Source organism: Cebidichthys violaceus, unplaced genomic scaffold, assembly GCF_023349555.1.
Source record: "Cebidichthys violaceus isolate CVI_PGR_0920_01 unplaced genomic scaffold, fCebVio1.0.p SCAF_2, whole genome shotgun sequence".
NCBI classification, from domain to species: domain Eukaryota; kingdom Metazoa; phylum Chordata; class Actinopteri; order Perciformes; family Stichaeidae; genus Cebidichthys; species Cebidichthys violaceus.
This window is the reverse complement of record NW_027176372.1, coordinates 15,342,822-15,362,247: the sequence shown is the minus strand read 5'-3', so window position 1 is coordinate 15,362,247 and position 19,426 is coordinate 15,342,822. Positions and strand designations below refer to the sequence as shown.

The 19,426-nt window shown below is 39.4% G+C and overlaps 3 protein-coding genes across 6 annotated transcripts; 1 reads left to right on the top strand and 2 right to left on the bottom strand.

The window, feature by feature from the left end:
• Positions 1-757: 757 nt before the first annotated feature.
• prpf19 (pre-mRNA processing factor 19) lies at positions 758-5,851 on the bottom strand. The gene is made up of 16 exons (XM_068714683.1): positions 5,690-5,851; positions 5,340-5,489; positions 4,478-4,554; positions 4,118-4,259; positions 3,907-3,980; positions 3,734-3,799; positions 3,610-3,651; positions 3,386-3,460; positions 3,212-3,287; positions 3,005-3,114; positions 2,725-2,880; positions 2,555-2,624; positions 2,299-2,472; positions 1,975-2,057; positions 1,665-1,770; positions 758-1,548 (listed from the first exon to the last, which is right to left on the bottom strand). Exons 1-16 carry the CDS (start codon positions 5,706-5,708, stop codon positions 1,451-1,453), a joined length of 1,518 nt encoding a protein of 505 aa, XP_068570784.1. The 5' UTR covers positions 5,709-5,851; the 3' UTR covers positions 758-1,450.
• A 433-nt stretch (positions 5,852-6,284) lies between these two features.
• Positions 6,285-12,436, bottom strand: LOC137875909 (uncharacterized). Of its 2 annotated transcripts, XM_068715426.1 has the most exons (11): positions 12,327-12,436; positions 11,900-11,957; positions 10,624-10,638; positions 10,414-10,544; positions 10,201-10,336; positions 9,561-9,845; positions 9,042-9,380; positions 8,761-8,942; positions 7,549-7,650; positions 7,326-7,424; positions 6,285-7,244 (listed from the first exon to the last, which is right to left on the bottom strand). In XM_068715426.1, exons 2-11 carry the CDS (start codon positions 11,949-11,951, stop codon positions 7,017-7,019), a joined length of 1,569 nt encoding a protein of 522 aa, XP_068571527.1. In that variant the 5' UTR covers positions 11,952-11,957; positions 12,327-12,436; the 3' UTR covers positions 6,285-7,016. The 2 variants fall into 2 exon arrangements, with proteins under 2 accessions (XP_068571527.1, XP_068571528.1); XM_068715427.1 differs by lacking the exon at positions 10,624-10,638.
• A 597-nt stretch (positions 12,437-13,033) lies between these two features.
• On the top strand, positions 13,034-18,642 carry LOC137875457 (uncharacterized). Of its 3 annotated transcripts, none has more exons than XM_068714681.1 (10): positions 13,034-13,092; positions 13,219-13,264; positions 14,933-15,081; positions 15,238-15,370; positions 15,499-15,771; positions 15,865-16,158; positions 16,258-16,418; positions 16,500-16,619; positions 17,591-17,635; positions 17,802-18,642. In XM_068714681.1, the coding sequence occupies exons 2-10, from the start codon at positions 13,222-13,224 to the stop codon at positions 17,973-17,975; spliced, it is 1,392 nt and encodes a 463-aa protein (XP_068570782.1). In that variant the 5' UTR covers positions 13,034-13,092; positions 13,219-13,221; the 3' UTR covers positions 17,976-18,642. The 3 variants fall into 3 exon arrangements, with proteins under 3 accessions (XP_068570782.1, XP_068570781.1, XP_068570783.1); XM_068714680.1 differs by having other exon boundaries at positions 13,041-13,114; XM_068714682.1 differs by lacking the exon at positions 17,591-17,635 and having other exon boundaries at positions 13,041-13,114.
• Positions 18,643-19,426: the final 784 nt, after the last annotated feature.

Sequence of the window (19,426 nt, the reverse complement as noted above, 5' to 3'; positions counted from 1 at the left end):
ACGCTTAGATAAAATATATCATGCATGATGGGATAGTTTGGTTTGGTAAACAGTGGCTAAGCAACACCATAATGACATGACTCATTAAACTAACGTTGTCATTAAATATAGTTCCTGATCAGTCACTCATTCCTAACTTGCACTACCGAGAACGTCTGTAGGTTATAAATTAAAACTAACAAGATTGGTGGAAGAATACACTACACATTACTTGATATTACCTCCTAAAAATGCTTGTTCCAGGTTTGTTTTTTCCACATAAAAAGGTTAAATTTAACCAACTGGACACATGAGGTTTTCTACTTCACTGAAAAGTCAAGTGTAAGTTAAAGTTGCTTCAAGTTCCCACATTAAACTTGTGTTAGTGGCTTACTGAACGAAGCTTGGCTTCTAAACCAAGCATTTTCCACTCTCAAAATCCTAGCACCTGTCTAATAAACAATTGAGCACAGAAACTTTACATCTTGGTAATGTGAAAAATTGCCTTTTTGTGCCAAACTGAACATCATTTTGCAGTGAAGCTGAAACATCCAGGTGAGATAACTATAAGCAAGCACACCAGTGGTTTGACTTAAATAAAACAATGGACAGCAAATTAATAAAAGGCTGCTATGGACTAATATGCACTTATTGAGCATCGTTAATTTGTGTGACCTGTTGAAATGACTGTAAATGAAGGCAAAGTGAATTTATTCAGATTCATGTAGAAGATCCAACAGCGACCTTCGTCTTGATCTGACACAGATGAATGGCAATACAAAAGATATTTTATTTTATTGTAAAAGGGCAGAGTTGCAACAGGTAAAATAGCAAGTAATGAAAAATATACAATTGGAAAACGACAAAAGTTTAAAAGGAACAAATGAAACGGCAAATGAAACTGAAGTAGGTTTAACAAGACTAAATATTTCAGAGGAACATGAATCTCACACCTGCTCATTTCCCGCTTTGTTGTATTTTTAAATTTTACCCTAAAGATACTTTAATGAAGAATGTCTACATTAATAAGGGAACCAGGTTGTTGTCACACCAATTATTGTCCCCAACAGTGTACTACGACACTTTGGGAGTTGTATTACAAGCAACTTTAGACCCCCCCCCCCCCCCACATACACACAAAAGAAAATACTACAGTAAAGTCATAATTGGTGGCAAATCAGACAAGAACATTTTACTGGCTTTGCATCTCATTTCACATCATTCACATGTCAGACTTACAATGCCAACAAACATGTCATCCTAACCATGCTGCTGTGGTTTCATAGAGCAGACAATTTCATGTGGTCTCATTCCTGGACACGAGGACTAACACACTAAGGAAGCAAAGTTAGCAGTGATTTTTTCTCTCTCTCTTATGTTTCTAAGAATTACAGGTCTGTGTCCAGAATAGTGACTGTTGAGACCAAGGGACCAATAAGTTGTCCTCTCTTCATCCTGAATTTATCATTTTCTACAAACTGTAAAATTTGAGACTTCTGTCCATTCCTGCAGAGGTCAGGAACTGAGCGTTCTCTCCAAAGGCCACTCCAGTCACCAATCCTGTATGGTCTACAATTAAAAAAGGCAAAAGCAAGGTTAAAATAGAGCTACTTCCTCAGAGCAAACACCAAACGACATGCAAACTGGATGAATATTCACAATGATTCTTTTTTTTCCCCACTCACTTGTGAAGTTGAGGACCTCGGACCACTGTTTGCAGATGTAGACACGGATGTCAGACCCTCCAACAGCCAGGTAGGTTCCGCTCTGGTCAAACACGAGGGATTTCACCTGAAACAGAAAAATAAAACACAAAAGGAATGAGATTCAGAGGCAGAGAAATGGGAGTATAGAGAAAAATAGGAATGGCGGCCAAGACGAGACCAAACGCAGTGTAAAAAAAATGCATGATTATTTCTTACATGCTCAGTTTTTTGTATTTGATCAAGTTAATGTGCTTTACTAAACTCATACTTCCAAATTCATTTTTCTTACCTCATAGTTGTTGTCCAGAGTGATGGTCTTGAAGTTCTTCAGTTTCCTCAGATCCCACAGTTTCAGGGAGCTATCCTGGGCACCTGGAGCACAGCACCAGACCATTACGTTAGCAAACTATTAAATATATAGTTCCACATCCCTTCGGTGCAAAAACAAGATGCTAGGAGTACTTCTACATATTGTAGATCAGTGTACAAGTTAATGTGATGGGAGGAACTTTTTGGTGTTCCCAAATGTTCCTGCAACTTTGCAACCCAATCTAGAACACTTGATCAGCAAGGATTAGCGGCAACACAGTGTAAAAAATGTAGTAGTTCTAACCTGTAGCCAGATAATATCCGTTCTCAGAGAAAGCAATGGAGGTGACGGGGCCAGAGTGGCCGGGGAAGTTGGCCACGTTGGTGCGCTCTTTCAGATCCCAGATCTTGATTTGGGAATCAGCCGTCCCAGTGCCAAAGATGAGACCATCAGGGTGGAACTGAGCACAGGTGAGGGCTGTAAGGGGCAGACAGAAACATTACCACCTGGAACAGGAGGACTCCTATTCACACTGCCACGTTTACATTGAGGCACTTACCACAGCCAGCACTTTCATCAGTAACTTTGGTGAGGACCCGACCGGTCTGGATATCAGAAAAGGCCCAGTACTGCAGAACAGTGAAGAAAAAAAAAAAGACAGTGTGGTTAAACCAGTGCAGATGTCACTTGTATTTCAGTAACTTGAGGTCCGTCGGCGCACACACACACCTGATCCTCAGAGGAGCTGAGCAGGTAGTCTCCAGTAGCATGTAGGGAGAGTCCGGTGACACCGCCCTCGTGGGCACGCACCACCTGGACACAGTTTCCTCCTGCGACAGACCACACACGGATGGTGCTGTCTGGAGATGCAGAGAAAACCACCGACTAGAGGGGGAGCAAAGATGTGAGGGATGGAGAAAAAAAACACACACCAATGAGTAAGAATAACAATAACTCAACAGAATGTTTGTCGGAGAAAGATGTGACTGGTTGATGTTTGAAGCGGTACCTGGGATGGATGGTAGATGACAGAGGTGACCTTCTTGGTGTGACCCTTGAGTGTTGCCACAATCTGTTCTTCACTCTTGTCAAACACCACCACGTTCTTATCAGCTCCACCTGAAGAACACGAGAGGATCGATATCAAATTAAAAGTCTTCAAATGACGTGTAGTGTGTAAACAAATCTCAAAAAACATTGGATGAAATCGACGTACCGGTGAGAACTTTGTTGGTGTCTGAGGGACACAGATCCAGAGCCAGAATGCCAGGGACACTGGCACTATGAAGACCCTGAAGGCATCAAAGAGATGTTATTGACACCATGCTCATCAAGTAAATAAAACAGCCCTTTGGTAAAAAAAAAAAACCAGATAGAAATCCAAACTTACAGCGTGAGAGGCCACTTGGCGGTATTTGCTGAGATCCTCAGACCTAACGAGCTCCTCTGGGACAGTTTTTCCTCTCTGGAGAAATACATCAAAGCAGTGAAAATTAGTGCTTATTATATAGTACCATAATGGTTATAAACTTGTGCTGGATTAACTTTACACAACATTGAGATATTTAAGGAGAAATGGGCACAAAGAAGCTAAATAAAAGAGCAATAAAATACCTTCTTTCTTTCTGTGGTGAGGATAGTAGCTTTGTCTTGAAGCTGCAAACAGAAAACATGCATATTAAAACAAATCTTAGACCTTATAGTCAAATCGTGATTTAAGTAGATAAAAACAACTTACCTTTTGGATGATCTCCGGGGTCATTCCCACCTGTTCACTAATCTCCATGGGCTCTCCGCCAGCACCCTGAGACACAGAGGGCAGCAACAGTGTCAGGGGCAAGTATGGCAAAGGATTTTGATAAACAAGTATGTTCAGTATCTTATCGAGTGGAACTAATATCAATCACTCACCGCTGCAGCTGGCTGGGAGGCGGGGACTGCCTGAGGGGCAACCAATCCAGCCTGGGGTTTGAGTGTGGCAAGAGCTGTGAATAGAAAATAGACCCCACTAGAAAAATATAATCTACGAGTTCAGATTTGGTGATTGTTTAAAAGCAGTTCTTTGTGCTTTACAAGTGGAGCCCTGTCCTACAATAGAGGACACACAGACAAATCAACCCACCTTCTCTCGCAGCAGTGACCTCTTTGGTGAGTCGAGCGATGACTCTGCAGGCGGCATCATGTTGGTAAAGCGCGTGGGACAGTTCTTGGCGAGTAGTCTGCAGCTGTTGCCGCAGGGTGAAGCTGTGAAGCATAACCGCATCCTAAAAACAGAAAGTGAGACAGGAGGATGGAACTCTTCTCATTGTCTAATGACAATTCACTAGTTCACTTCAGGTGTATTACTATTAAGAATGTGGGTTGAAAATGGCATGGAAAGAAAAAAAAAGTCACCTGTTGATTCAAAACAGACATTCTGGGAACAATTTACAGGATGAAGGTATTTAGTTGTGGATTTCTCCTCAAGGCTAACAACACTTACCCACTCATCTTGAAGGGACTTGAGAATGGCAGGAATGCTGGTTGCTGACGGAGCCTTTGGTCTAATAGGATGGGACACTAAAACAGAGTAAAGTTGCTCATATTTAGAACAAGTGATCTCATTGTAAATCATGAATGAAGTTGGTTATTTAAAGTAATTTTTGAGGTTTCAATAACACTTGCTGTAGGATAGGATAAGTCATACAGTGCTCTACAATTGGGGATTCATACTGAAGCAAGCACAACATCTAATAATTGCACAAATATGTGTTAAAACATCACTACAACTAAAACAATTGGTCAATCAAGCAATTGGTCAATCGACAAACTATGTTGATAATAGACTAAACTTTTTTTCATGCAAAAATATCAAATATTTCATACGTTTGTTGGATGAAACAAGAATTGTATTACGACTCCAAGTTAGGCCTTAGAGCATTGTGACTACACTTCATTATTTTCTAACATTCTTTAAAAAGTTTTATTGAGAAAATAATACATAGATTAATCGATAATTAAGATAATCATTAGTTGCAGCATTGTTCATCAATTACATAATATTGGCTAACAATATTACCGATAATATCACTTACATATAACTTTTAAAACTCTCAGTTGCCACTTTATCAGATGCACATTGCTGTAGTTAATGAAGTTATATGAAGGCTGTAACGTTTGGTTTGGTTGACGCTGCTTTCGAGTAGTGTTCATTCATTCATTCATTGTGGGTGCTATTTAGCAATGCAGTTCAATAGCGCTCTGTTACACTGAGTGATTACGCTGCATTAGTTTTAGCTAGGTGTTACATTAACTAATAAACTGGCAACGTGGTGTAGATCTCAAGCAGCTCGCGGTAGTCTTACCTTTGATATCTACGAGTTGCTCCTCCGACAGGGGCTGTCCGTTCATCGGGTCGGTCCCATTCTCGGCGATGTACTTCTCGATCAGCCTCCGCTCGAACACCTGGCTGGACACCGGGGAGACGCACGGGTGCTCCGGCACCTCGTTGGAGACTAGATAAAATGCAGATATATCTTAGAGATCACACGATACCGACAATAAAACAACCACACACCGGGCAGATCGACTATCATACGTAGAAGACGCGGCACTGCATGGCCGTTAGCGTTAGCTACATTAGCACGTAGCATTAGCTTGGTGCCTAGCTAACCTATACTTCCTCCGTCACATCAATGAATCCAACTTCACTTACTTGCACAAACCAAAGACATCTTTCCGACAGAGTCCTTGTGGTCTCTTCTAAAAATGGAATTATGTTAGTACTGTGCCTCGATAGTTATTATCGCTAAAGTAATCTTTCCTTATGTTTTGCTCAAATTGGAAATGGCACGCTGTCTTTTCATTGCCGCTACAAACGGACTTCTTCTTCTACGCTTTCTTCCAGCAGTCTCTGCAAAGCCTCACAGCGGCTCCACCGCCCTCTACCGCCAGAGGAACGCCACTGCTCTCACCGGTGCCCCAAACACGGGTGGATAGACAGAAGATTAATGGAAGACAAATCAGACAAAATTGCTAAATATTCTGTTTATACCTTTACATTGTGAATATGACGTGCTTTCGTTAGTTTCTATTAACATAAGCGGAATATCATATGATTTGCAATTTTAACATGCCACCTTGGGCTTTGTGAACTGATGGTGTTGACTTCCTGACATTTTCAATTCAATTTTCTGACAATTCATGAAGACCAATCACAGGTTAATCAACAATAATTAAAAAACAATATTTTACAGCCAAACATACTGTAGATTGGACTAAAAATCATATAAAAATGTGTGTTAAAGATATATTTATTGTTTAAGAGATGACATTTTGAACGTCCAAAAATATCACAAGCAGCAATCCAATCTCTTTTTTCAATAGAAAGATTTGGTGATAACATATTATCCTGTACACAAAGTTCATATATTAATAGGCTATTGCAATATTTGGTGGAACATGTTACAATTCACAAAGCTATTACTACAATTACCTTCGGGGTAAATACACTATATCACTGCAAAAATCACTGAACTGCTGAGCAGACATTGAACATGATAATTAATTGTTGTTGCATTTGGAAATGGTTAACATGGTAGATGGAGAAAGACACATAAACAAACTCTCTATTACTGTACAGTACTTTAGAATTCCCTTTTGCAAACTTTTTGTATCACAACTCTTATTTCTACATAGCCCTAGACATCACATCACAAACACATTCGTACCAACACTCAGCAAATACAGTGCAGATCATACTGGTCCTGAGGGTCTGGAGGTAGGTAACAGCAGGTAACATTTCAGGAGCACCATCATCAAGAAATATGTAAAATGAGACAGGAAGGCTAATGCTCAACTCATGCTTCATAAAAAAATCATATGAAAAAATGACATGCAATTATCACACTAAACCATGAAAACTAGGCTAAGATGCAAAAGGCACAGGTGGGGTATTTATTTTCCTAATCCAATACTGTAGTTCGGCCATGCCTTATGTAACTTCTTCTTTCGTCTTCTTCGTTCAGCTCCAATTCTCTGTCTTATAAGAAGTTCAGTTTCTCAGAAGTATAAACACTGCAGGATTCAGAGGTGTCCCTGTCTAGTGGCAGGGTGGAAAAGTAACCTTGTGATGTGCTCCTCCTATCTTTATCTCCATCTTTTTTTATCTGGAATTTAACACAGTCCTCAGAGGAGTGAAGGCAGTCTGAAGCCCCAGGCACCGAAAAGGAAATCCTTCTCTCTTCCTCATTGTTGTGAGATGTGTCCCGCTAGGAAGGAGTGAAAACACATGTTTGAAAAACATTTTAGTCTGTGATATACAAATACTCACAGCTGGAGTGTGGTATTACCTCAGTGGTTGAATTATGACGAGGGGAGCTCGTTGCTGCCAATCTGTGTGCTTCCTGATTCTCAGCTATTGGAGTTCCTACCACAACAGGACCGTAACCCTAGAAATAGAAGCGGCACCACACAAGCACTTATGGTACATGTACACACACACAATGCTGTTGAACAATTTTAAGCAAAGGCACAAAACCTGTCAACTGATTTAATTCAGTCCATGAGCCTTACAGTATGAGTGGGACTGGCTCTTGGGGTACATTTTCTTGGTGTTCCAGGAGGTTGAGAGTGACTGTAGAAGCCTGAGGGTTGAGGGCTGGGCTGGCTGTAATCCTGCAGAGACAAACACACACAGACAGTAAGTCAGTAAGTCAGCGCAGTCACTTGATTTGATGACACAACTGACTTGATATAATGAAACTAACTTACATGCTTCGTTTTGTGTGATACCTAAACCTCTCTATCATATCACATCACATGTTCTACAGATGCAAATTAAGGAAACAGGAACGTAAAGTGACTTAGTAAGGAGATGGTTGTTGAAGTATGTGGGTCTGGATGAGTGAAGAGCCTTCTTTCAACAGATATTCCCTCACTTGATGTTTTGATGATGGTGATGGACAGCACGGTCTAATTCCCTCTCCATTATTTTATTCAGGTTTCTTCTTTAATTGTCGCCTGACTGTATGTTTTTGTTGTATGTCTGCTTCAATAAACATCAGCTTCTTGGCAAAAGCAAGGCCTCAGAAGGCTTGATCCACATTATGCACACTTATGAAGGATTTTCAATGGACAGGCATTCAAGCCTTCCACATACAACATATGGATCATAGACTGTACAGTCTACAATATGGATTCAAAAAGTATGGACGCTTAAAGAGATGGATTAATTCACATATGCAGTAAAGCTCCAAAAGCCTAGATGCATAAAGCAATGGAGTCCTGTGATGGCTGTGTTAATGCCATATGGTTATTTAATCTGTTCCATATAAACTCCCCACATGGTTTACATTATCTAACAACCGTCACTACGTATTCTCCCCCGACCTACATGCATACAAACTACCCCTTTTTATATTTTGAATTTTATCTTAACTGGTATATTTATTTGATATTTTTAAATGTATCTATAATGAGAAAATATGAAAACTGCTGCAAATCACATAAAGACAAACTGACATGTAAAAATGTGAAACTGTATTGAAGAACTGCAATGTCTAAAATACTGGAATAAAAATAAAATATTCATTGGACTTTTTTTTAAGTGTTACATGGCAATCTTTCATATAATTACAAAACCTATTACATAATAAAATGAGAGAGAGCAGATTTATTTTGAGAACATGACAGGAAGCTGAAAGTATAGCCCTCATATTCATTCTCCTACCTGCACAGCTGATTCAAACAGCAGGGCCACTAACCAGGTTCTCCTGATTTCCTCACCTGGATGTTAACCCTCGGAGGGTTGGCTGGTGGCGTGCGGTTTGTTCTGAGGCCAGCGATGATGTGCGACAGGCTGCAGTTTGGGTATCGCCTCATGAACAGGATGAAACCAACCAGTGACACAAACATGCCAGAAGGGACAGTGATGGACTTGAGAAGTGCTCGCCATCTGCCTCCCTTTTCTGGAGAGACAGAGACACAGAGACGGGACGGATATCATGAGGAAACAAGAAATTTAGAATAAAATTTAAAAAAACATTGAAAGACATGCTATCACTCACCGACCACCTGTAACCAGGTGGAGGATACCAGGTTGCCAACCACATCTCTGATTTCATACACCCCGTCATGCCTTGAGCTCAGCCTCACTATGACGACCTCATTGATGGTGCCGTTCCTGCCCAGCGAGATGAGGCCCCTGTAGCGCATGTCGTGGTCCGTTATATGGCCCTCGCGGATCAGCTGCACTGAGCCACGGGGGGGCTTGGGGTCAAAAGGGCCCAGGGAGGATTCGTCAAGGTATCGGGTGGGGGTAAAAATGAGGTGGGCATGAGGGACAGGAAGAAAGAGGGGCAGGTTTAGAGACTCCTTGGTAAAGCGGGTGACATTGAAGGAGTGCCCTGCACCCAGGATCATGAACACAAAGACAGGGGTACAGAATGAAGGAAATGCGACAGGTATGAGAGGGTGTTAGGTGGAAAGGGAAAGGGAAAGATAAAATATAGACGTTATAGATGAGTTAAATAAATTCATTAGTCAGCTTGCTAAAAGTCATCATGTCATCTTCCATCTTTGCTCACCGCGGACAGTGAGAGTGTTGCGGGACAGGACCTTCCCCTCGCTGTCCCTCACAGTGTAGTTGCCTTGGTCCGCTTGCGTCACTCTCTCAGCCACCCAGAACCTCCCCCCCCGCAGCAGCCGCCCCCGGCCCGCATCGCTGGTCACAGCGTCCGTTCGGTTCCACAGAACAACTGGCATGGCCTCAGGTGGAGCACCCCAGGGAGAAAACTCGAGTAGGGAGCCATTTTCAGGGAGGTGGTGCTCAAATTTATCCCCGTAGTTTCTGCGGTAGGACTTGATGCATTCTGAAGCAAGATGAAGGAGTGAGGGACTTTCACTTTCTACATTTCAGAAGTTAACTTTCTTTGTATTCAACTACATTGACACTTGTAGTTACTGATTACTTTTCAGATTGAGATTTTGCGTAAAAAACTCACAATGTGCTTAAAATACAGAATGATTGTTAAAGATTAAAGCAGGTTAGAACATTTTTAACTTGTGACCCCTTACTAAAAAGCAGTATGTATTTGATGCTTTGAGTTTGTCAGCAGTTCTACCAAAGAGATATTGCCCCTCTAAACTTCTTGTAATGGTTTTATTGGTGATGTATTGTGTAAAGAACACAGGGCTGGATTTCAGAAAAGGAGGATACTACTGTACCTGAAACAGTCAAACGAACCGCCTCGTCGGTAAATCCAGAGAACAGCTTGATGGCATAAAGTCCCTGATCATTGTGAGTCACTTCTCTCAGGACTAGCATCTTATCTCTGGTCCACTCAAACCGCGGGTCCTTTACCTGCAGTTGTACAATAAATAGGTTTTGGAAACTGGCACAGACACACATCACAGAAGCATCAACACACTTCCACTCACAATGGTTTTGTCCAGCAGGATGCGCCGCGGTCCCTCAGGGTCTGGTGTAAAAGTCACCGTTCTGGATGTCGAGTACACAGGCAGACGGAATTCCCTCCCAGCACACACCATCTGGGCTTCTTCTCTTTCACCTGTAGTAGAAAAGAAAGTCAGCAACCTCTTCAGAGAATATGCTTTATAGATGAAGGATGTTTGATGCATTTGACTCACTTGGTACAACCCATCCTGTGGGGAGAGCAGAATTAATCTGATTATTATTTGTCTTCTCCAGCACAATGATTAGACCTCACATACACTGGAGTATTACTGAAGAAGTTATGGAACCCCTTTCTATTAGAGTTTAAAGTTAGATTTGTAATGGGTTTATAAATTGTCCAGTAATGAATGACTTAACTGACGTTTAATAAATAATGGAATTGTTTTCAGCAGGTTTTAGAGCTTGCAATAGGACCAAGTCAGTTCTTATTATGGTCACCAATGATCTTCTGGCATCTAACAGGGACAGCCTGATCATGTCTGATCAGGCTGTCCCTGTTCTATTAAAGACACTATACTCTGATTAGACAGGCTACATCTTAAACTATTCATTTAAAAGAAAGCTTTTATGCATGTTTTTTTCTAATTTTACCTTTCCATCATTGCTATTTAAATTCTTCCCAGTTTCAACTTTTCAATCCCCTGTGTTTAATGATCTCGTTGTTTGACTTTATTATTCGCTTTTTCCTCTTACATGTAAAGCACTTTGTTAAGAATAGTGCTATATAAATAAGGTATAATCACTATTATTACTTCTTTATAGATCAGTTAATAATCATTAATAATAATATTGTTTTGGTTTTCCAGGCTGTGGTGATTATCCTCCTCCTGTGTGACACTTAATTTGCCTTTTTAGATTATTAAATCAGCACAATTACACACTGAACTTCTGCTGAACAAAACAGCAATGCATTTCCCCAAAACAACCTAAACAAAAGAAGCCACCAGGTGTTAATCAATGGAGTTTATCAACAATCAATAGGGTGACAAATCTGGAAAGCTACTTCTTTTCCCGTTTGTGGAAAATACAGAGCATCAAATGGACTGTTTGACCTCTAACTTCCTGAACAACATCCATTTATTAACCTCAAATAAACATTTACAACTGTGGATTTGACAGATTATGTTAAGGAGCCTTTATTGATGACTTGTATAAATGCATTTGTATTTGTAATTGCACATGACAGCTGGCAGCTTCTTAGTAACAGATAAATCTGTGACTCTCTATTGATGACTTCATTAACAGTTGCATTCTAAAACTGTATGTCTCATCAAAATAGGGAAAACAATGCAGTTGATGGTTTATCACAAAAAAAGGATTTACACCAGTCAATGAGATTCTGATGACATATAAAGCATTAGTGAATGATCAGTTAACAATTATTTACACGGTATGGAAACTAGAGGGCCTCTCATTAAAAGTGCACCAACAAGACATTCATGAACTTACCCAGAGCAAGAGGAAGGGCAAAAAGGACAGTGAGCAGGACACAGGAGGACATCTTCACCTGTAAATCAACAAACACTGTTTCATAAACAAGCACAGTGGACAGAGATTTTCATTCATCCACTCTCCTCTGAAAACGCGCCGCAGGACATGCCATCATCGATCAACAAAGCTACACAAGGGGGAGCTCAAAGACATCTGTGGTTGTTTCTGCAGAGCGATACATGCGTACATCCAAATATAGCTCAAATCGATATTGTAACAGTGATCCATGACGCCCTGTCTGCTCTCTGAATGTCCACTCAGGTGTCCAACATGTTTCCCAGCCGATGGACAACATTTGCAGCGATGCAGCGGACCATTAGGCCGCCAGTTAATGATAAATGAACGCATGATCACATCGTCCGTGACGCATCTAGTCTGAACTCACCTGGAGGATGTGTGAAGAATAAATACACCGCTGGATATTTGAGAATGTTTATGTGAATGGGGATAAGAGGATAACAACGTCCTCTGCAGAGCGCGCATGGGCATTGGTCCGCTTCTTTTATTTATGGCGATGGTATGCTGTATTCTCTGCAGCTCCTACGCAAGATGCGTCACATGCTTTCGTTACGTTTGCCAGATCCTGGGTATAATTACGCTGTTAGCGCAAGAAAGTGCCCAGTTACAACGTGGGATCCTCCTGACGGGCTGTGTGACAATATTACATCTAAAACGCTCTCAAGAATTTACAATGCTCACTTTTATTATACTATTACTATACTACTACGTATTATTACTTAATTATTTTTTCTGCAGAGAAATGTATTGCACTGAAGTAATAATCGGAGGTTCTTGTACTTAACTTGAGTATTTCCATTCAACGCCACTTACTTCTCCACTTCAATTTAGAGGGAAGTGTTGTACTTTTTACATTTATTAAATTAAATTATAGAAAATATGATATGTTTTTATAGATGAAATTACCAAATATAGTTATTTCAATCTCAACCAACTGCAACATAAACATTAATGAAAATGCATTCAATCATTTGAAAACGTGTGTAGAATGCATGCTCCACCACCTGATAGGTATGTGCGCAGTTTGCGCATAGCGCAGATGACGCAAATAGAGTGTGAAGGAAGCCTCGCCCAGTCCAGTTTTTCTTCTAACACACAAACTCGACCGGAACACAGAGTAAAATTACTTTGCCGTGAGTAGACACCGTCTTGCCTGTAAGTTGTTCAAATGTTGTGCTCGTTGTTCAGTTTTGTGCTCTCTTAGTTTAGAGAAGTTAGTAAAAGTGAACATGTGCTATAAACGTCTCCTCTCTCTGCAGGACATGTTATTGTTGTACGCGACTGTTGCCTGCCTCTTGTTCGGTGGTGAGTATAATTCATACAACCTCACAGAAAAAAGAAAATGCTCCGATGCAGGGTTAATATATTTGACATGCATCTCTTGACATGCATTGTTTTCATTTTTCTTATATCTTATATCTGAGGGATGCGTATGGGAGAGTGGGGGCGGTTGTAACAGCACCACTCTCACCAATAAGGGATGAGCGAGAGACATGATTAGTTTCATGTTTGACATCTTCCGCCCTGACCTTGCATATGAAATTACACAACTTTTATTTCACAGTCAAAACAGCGATTTCCATGTATGAAATGAATGTATTGGCCCAAGTGTGTATTTTGATTGGTACTGATACTGTGGAATTATGTAAGATCAAAATGTTAAGTTAATTATGTAACTTGTATTAAATTAGAGAGTAGTCTCTTTGGTAAAATGTGAAGTATTTCAAACCACCATGCTGCTACAACCAGCTAAACGATGGCTGACAGGTGTCATCGTCGTGACACCTTTTTAAAACTCACCCCTAGAGACACACATACTGTAGGTAGGCTATACATTTCTATTGACGTACAGAGAAGACATTTCTTCTAAAGTTTTAAATGTTTCAGCAACAGTTCATCATTGTGGAACACAGACATTCTAAAAGTTCTTTGCGACCCACTTGACAAATTTGCGGTGTGGTTTAAATTTTTAATTCTTCACTCTTATTGTTACAATTTACCCCAGTAGTGGGACAGGTTGGGAGTGCTGGAACTTCCTGTATTTGACATACTTATATTCATTCTGTGATATAGTTGGAGAAGTTGGAAACATTATTTGTAGTTAGACAAATAAGGACTTGTGTGTCAAAATTTGAGAGCTCTAATACAACAATGTAGGGAGTTATAGGTGCTGAGACAAAAAGTTACAACCATCCCCGGTCACCCCTGCAAAATGCTAAGTTTTGTGAACTATGTCAGTAGCGTTTAAAGCAACTTCAGTGTGAAATATGTTCCCAGTATGTTCTGCAAATATATGTGGAATAAAAGTTGTATATCTGGGCTGTTGAATTCATGTTTGCAAAGAGATCAAATCAAACAGAAAACAACAGTAACATAGTCAAACTCAAATTGTACTTGGTGCTAATGTGTTTTATTTATATTTGTGGGACATTTCTTTATCTATTAATATAGAAATGCAGTGTTTAGTCCCGAGCCAACCTACATAACAGACTCAGATTTTCCGTGATTGTGCTGCATGTTATTTAAAGAGCAAAAGTAAAATTGAATAAAACACAGTTAACATACATATCTAGATTAGCTTCAAGTCTTTATTTAAATTGTATTAATTTATATAGACCTTATACATCTCAATACATTTGACTTTTAAATTGATTTACTTATTTAGTTATTATATGTTTAGTTCTGATATGGAGGTTGTATCATTGTTGTTTAATTTTTTTTAAACAATGCTTATTTTATGTTATTATATATCATTGTTTATCTTGTGGGCACTGGAACAAACGGAACATGCAAGAATGTTGGTATACATCTGTGGCTATTATTACATTTAAGCATATACAAAATAATTCACAAACTTTTCTGTGGTTTAAAATGTATTGAAGTTGTTTAAAGTATGTTATCCACATGTCCTCAGATTTTTTGTATTTGACTTATCTTAATATTCCCTCCATCTATCTCTTCTTCTGATTGAAGGTTCATCCTCTGATGTTACGTTTGAAGAAAAGTGCTATGGCACAAGTTTGACTTTACCAATTTACTATACACCACCTCTTTTCAATGGACAATTGTACTTTACTCCAAGTAAATGGGGAGCCAGGAAGCTACTGATGGATAAGAGGGAGGTGAGCAACTTTTGCCGCTTTAATTAACACTATCACCAGTATAGTTATGACATCCAAGATCTGTAACATGACGAAAGTCAGAGCAAACCAGGTTTTGAATGAACAGAATCTACTCTCTGTCCTGAGTACATGTATTTGTGTTGTTCACCGATTCAGGCAAAGCACCCACGCCTCAAAGTTCAGATTGGCTCAGTTAGATTCATAGATTTGACAGAAAGGGATGAAGGAACTTTTTCCATCTCACGCAACAATGATGCACGATACGATGTCATCAAACTGACAATTAAGGGTGAGAATGTTACACTATATTGTATATTTAAAGGCTCTATTCCATCAGAAAACCTTTGTGGAAACAATTATTTCTATTAGGCGTTTGCAATAAGTCTACCCTGTTTGTTTCTGTATATGCCTTTTCAGATTGTGCCGATAAGGTAGTGCAGTATTACGGGGACAGATACTCGATTAAGGTTCCTAGAGAGGCTGAATTCCTGGAGTTCATTCCCCTTCACAGTGTGGACCAGTCAAAGGTCTTGTGGAATCGCACCGACCCTCAGACCAATAACGGAGGCAGAGGGCGGTTTAAACATAATGTCTGGCAGATGAGGAATCTCAATCAGGCAGACATGGGCCACTACAACATCAGAGCAAAAGACAACCCTTTGCTGTCTAGGATACTGCTCGAAGTCAAAGGTGATGTTAGGAAATTGAATCTGCATGTGAGCTTTTAGACTGCTGCGTATCTATTAAAATGTTCTTTCACTATAAGCGCTTTATCACCCACAGAGTTCCAAAGAGACATTAGTACAACGATGAACGAGCGGCTCCTCATCCCAAATCATCAGAGCATTACCCCGTGGACTGTGGTTTTTACAAGTGAGAGGGAAAAGAAAAACCGAACATTGATGTATGGAGGCAAACTGCTCACAGATGATGATTTAGGAACTTTTACCGGGCGGATGGTGGCCGTGCGCAATGGCATAGAGATTAACCCTGTGGAAAGCACAGACTCTGGCACCTTTGAGTTTAGAGACCACCAAGGCTACCTGTTCCAGACTGTGCAGGTGTTGGTAAAACCGGGTGAGCAACAGCACATTATTTTGTAAAAAAAAATGCGTATGAACCGTTACTGATGATTCACATTAACATAACCCGCTCCCCGTTCTTCTGCTCTTACAGAACAATTTGCGACAAGTGTTTATGTTGGTATCGCTGTCGGGATTATCTTTGCTGTGATTGTCTGCTGTTGCTGTGTGAGGAAGTGCTGTTGTAAAAATAGCTCTTCTAAGAGGGCCGAGTCTGCTCCTCAGACTGCAGCCACACCTGCTGTGTATTACCATGTAAGTACTTCCTCAAATTAGACCAACTGTTTGTAATATGTATTGCTATTTTTACTTCAATATCCTGCCTTCCAATTGCAGGATACGAATCCACCTGAGCGCCCAAGTTACTCTGCTGCACCTGCTCTGGATCACTCTACTCATTACTCAATGAATGTCGTAGTTCCTAGAGAACGTACAACTATCTCGCTTGAGCCATCGGTAAGTGTTATACAAAGGTTTTCAAACTACGAGGCCTTTGAAATACTGCCCGTTAAGAAATCCATTCTTGTTGTGCTTCTAATTTAAATGATGGGGGACAAAATTAAGTCTGAGTTAATCAAATCAAGTTGGTATCTTTCAAAGTTACTGCCTTTTAATTACCAAATTCCCTTCTTATTTTTCCCTGAACAGTGAATTCTTGCTGAGCTGTGAGGGACAGTGATGTAAAAAGGATATTTTGTACAAAAAAGATTGTAAGCTTGGAAGATGTTGTCCCCTTAAATTGGTTTCACATTAAGATGGGAACTTAAGATGGCCAGCATGACCAGGATGAATGATTACAGCAAGTAAAACGTGTTTCATAGTTCTTTATGGGCACCAGAATATTGTTTTTTATTGTGAACCTATCCTTTAATACACACACATACATGATACACACATTTATGGGTTCAGTGTGACTTGTACTTTCTGAGGATATCATTCATTTCAAATCATTATGATCATTGTGAAAGAGGTCTATGAATCCAATAGGAAATCATAGTAAAAAAGACACTTGTCACAACTTTAGAACTTGCTTTAAAATCATCACTTTTTGTAATTGTGAAAGTTTTTTATTAACTTTTACAATAAGTAAAAAACATAATGGCACACAAACCAGTTGCTACGCTAAATCTGGGCACACAAAATAACTTTTCTTCAATATCAAAGTATTCCATTGATAGTTGTTTGTACATCCATGGGGAAATTGCAAACAGAAACTGTTGATAACTAATTATGCATACTTAAGATGGTGCCAATTTGCCAAAATGTATACAAATATAGACTAAAAATACAGGATTCAAGATGTAACCAACAGCATAACACATTGAATCCATGCTAACATTATTCTTCCTGTTTACATCCCCCAAAGCATGATGAGATTCCTGCAATATGTTCTCATTTTTCTGACTTGCATTTGTTTTATCTTATAGAGGTACAACCCAGTGAATATAGATGTGAACCCCCCTCACCCTGAGGTACACACAAACATACAAAACCCACTCTAAATGCATGAAATGTAGGTTATTATCTTAACAAATAAGAGACTCCCCATTCTTAGATTGATTTTGGACTCTTCCCACTTACTGACACTGTTTCATTAAGACACACATTTTGCTTATTCTTTTTTTCCCTTCTCACCAGCTTGCTCCTCTAGGAGGGCAGGGAGTCGATCCAGCTCCTGTACTCAGCTCTGATTGTCTCTCCTCGGACCCTGGGCCAACGTTTGAGCTGAAAGGAGTGCATTCTGCTCCCCCCCTCAGTTCAGGCTCAACTTTCTGTGATGTGTATACCTCAGATAAACTCAACTTTCTGTAAAGAGCACACCAAAAACTCAAGTGATGCATTGTTGTATCTAGCATTGTACTTTGTGACTAGCAGGAACACAGCCATTTCAGTCCTTGATAGGACTGTGTGATAAAACACACATGAAAAATGAAGTTCCTGTAAACCTGCAAAGTCGTGGTGATAGGTACACAGGATGAGGACCATGTAGAGAAACAAGATAGAATTCTCACTATGTTGACACGTGACCAGACTTATCGTAGGTTAAAGAATGGGATATTCTCTTCCTTGCAATATAAATCCAAACACAAATGCAATTTGAAGTTTGAGGCATGTTGACTAACTCTTGATAACTAAGCAGTAGAGGGCAGGAGTTATGTAAAGACATAAATAAATTTAAGAATAACAATAACTCACTGTAGCTCCATACTGTAATTATTGTAGAGTGAACAGCTATAATCAGAATATCTGTGTGAAATGTAATATTAATGTGTGTTTTAAACTCAGGTTATAATAATAAGGAATTCATAAGATGCACTTCCAGCTGCTGCAAAGTATATCAAAAGTAAGAGGACTGTTACAATGATCACTGAAAGTGAGTCTGTGTAGCAGATTTTAGAGAGTGAGGACATCAAACTGACTGCACTCATGGAGATCAGAACACCACACAGCAATTAAAGCCATATTGTTACCAGCTGTACTTATCTGTTAGTCATAATCTTTGGACTATTATGTGATGTTTCATATGAAGAATATTTAGTTCAGTCGGATCTTATCCATGACAGTGGATTGTGCTCCCCTTGGAACAACATGGTTAAACCCTTATGTGCCAATTCAGCCATATTTATCAACGTGTCTGTGTGGCCTTTATCATAACATTTTGACAAATTATATGTGATATTTTTATTTGTGTTATGCTTTGTAAAAAATAAGTCCTATACCGGAAACTTTTACACTATCAATGTAAAATATGAATATTGTATATACATATTTGTCTGTTTTTTTAAAAAAAATTTTTACTTTTGGGTTTTTGAAATTAAGTTTTCTCCTATTTTTTGAAAGCTAAATAAACTGCCTCACTGGACTGAATAAAATCCTAGAAATTGGCTGCACTATGACATGAATGCAATGTAATATCACATTTACTCTGAGCCACAATTTTTAGATCAGTGTGCCATGACAACTACAACATTTAGTAAAGCAACATATAAAAAGGCAATTATGTAAAAGTATAATATAATCCAAAAACAATCTCTGTTTATTGAAAAAAAAAAGAATGCAAACAATACAAGTACTCTCTACCTTTTAAGTTTTTAAAGTGTGCAGTAAAGTTTACTTTATTATCAAATAAATGTATCTCCTTTTACAGTTACTTAATAGTTGGATATACGCTTTCAAATGTGATGGTACTGAACATCCACGTTGATGGCAGTTATTTTGATAATCGATTGGTCGTTTTAGCCATTTTAAAGAAAAAAATGCCA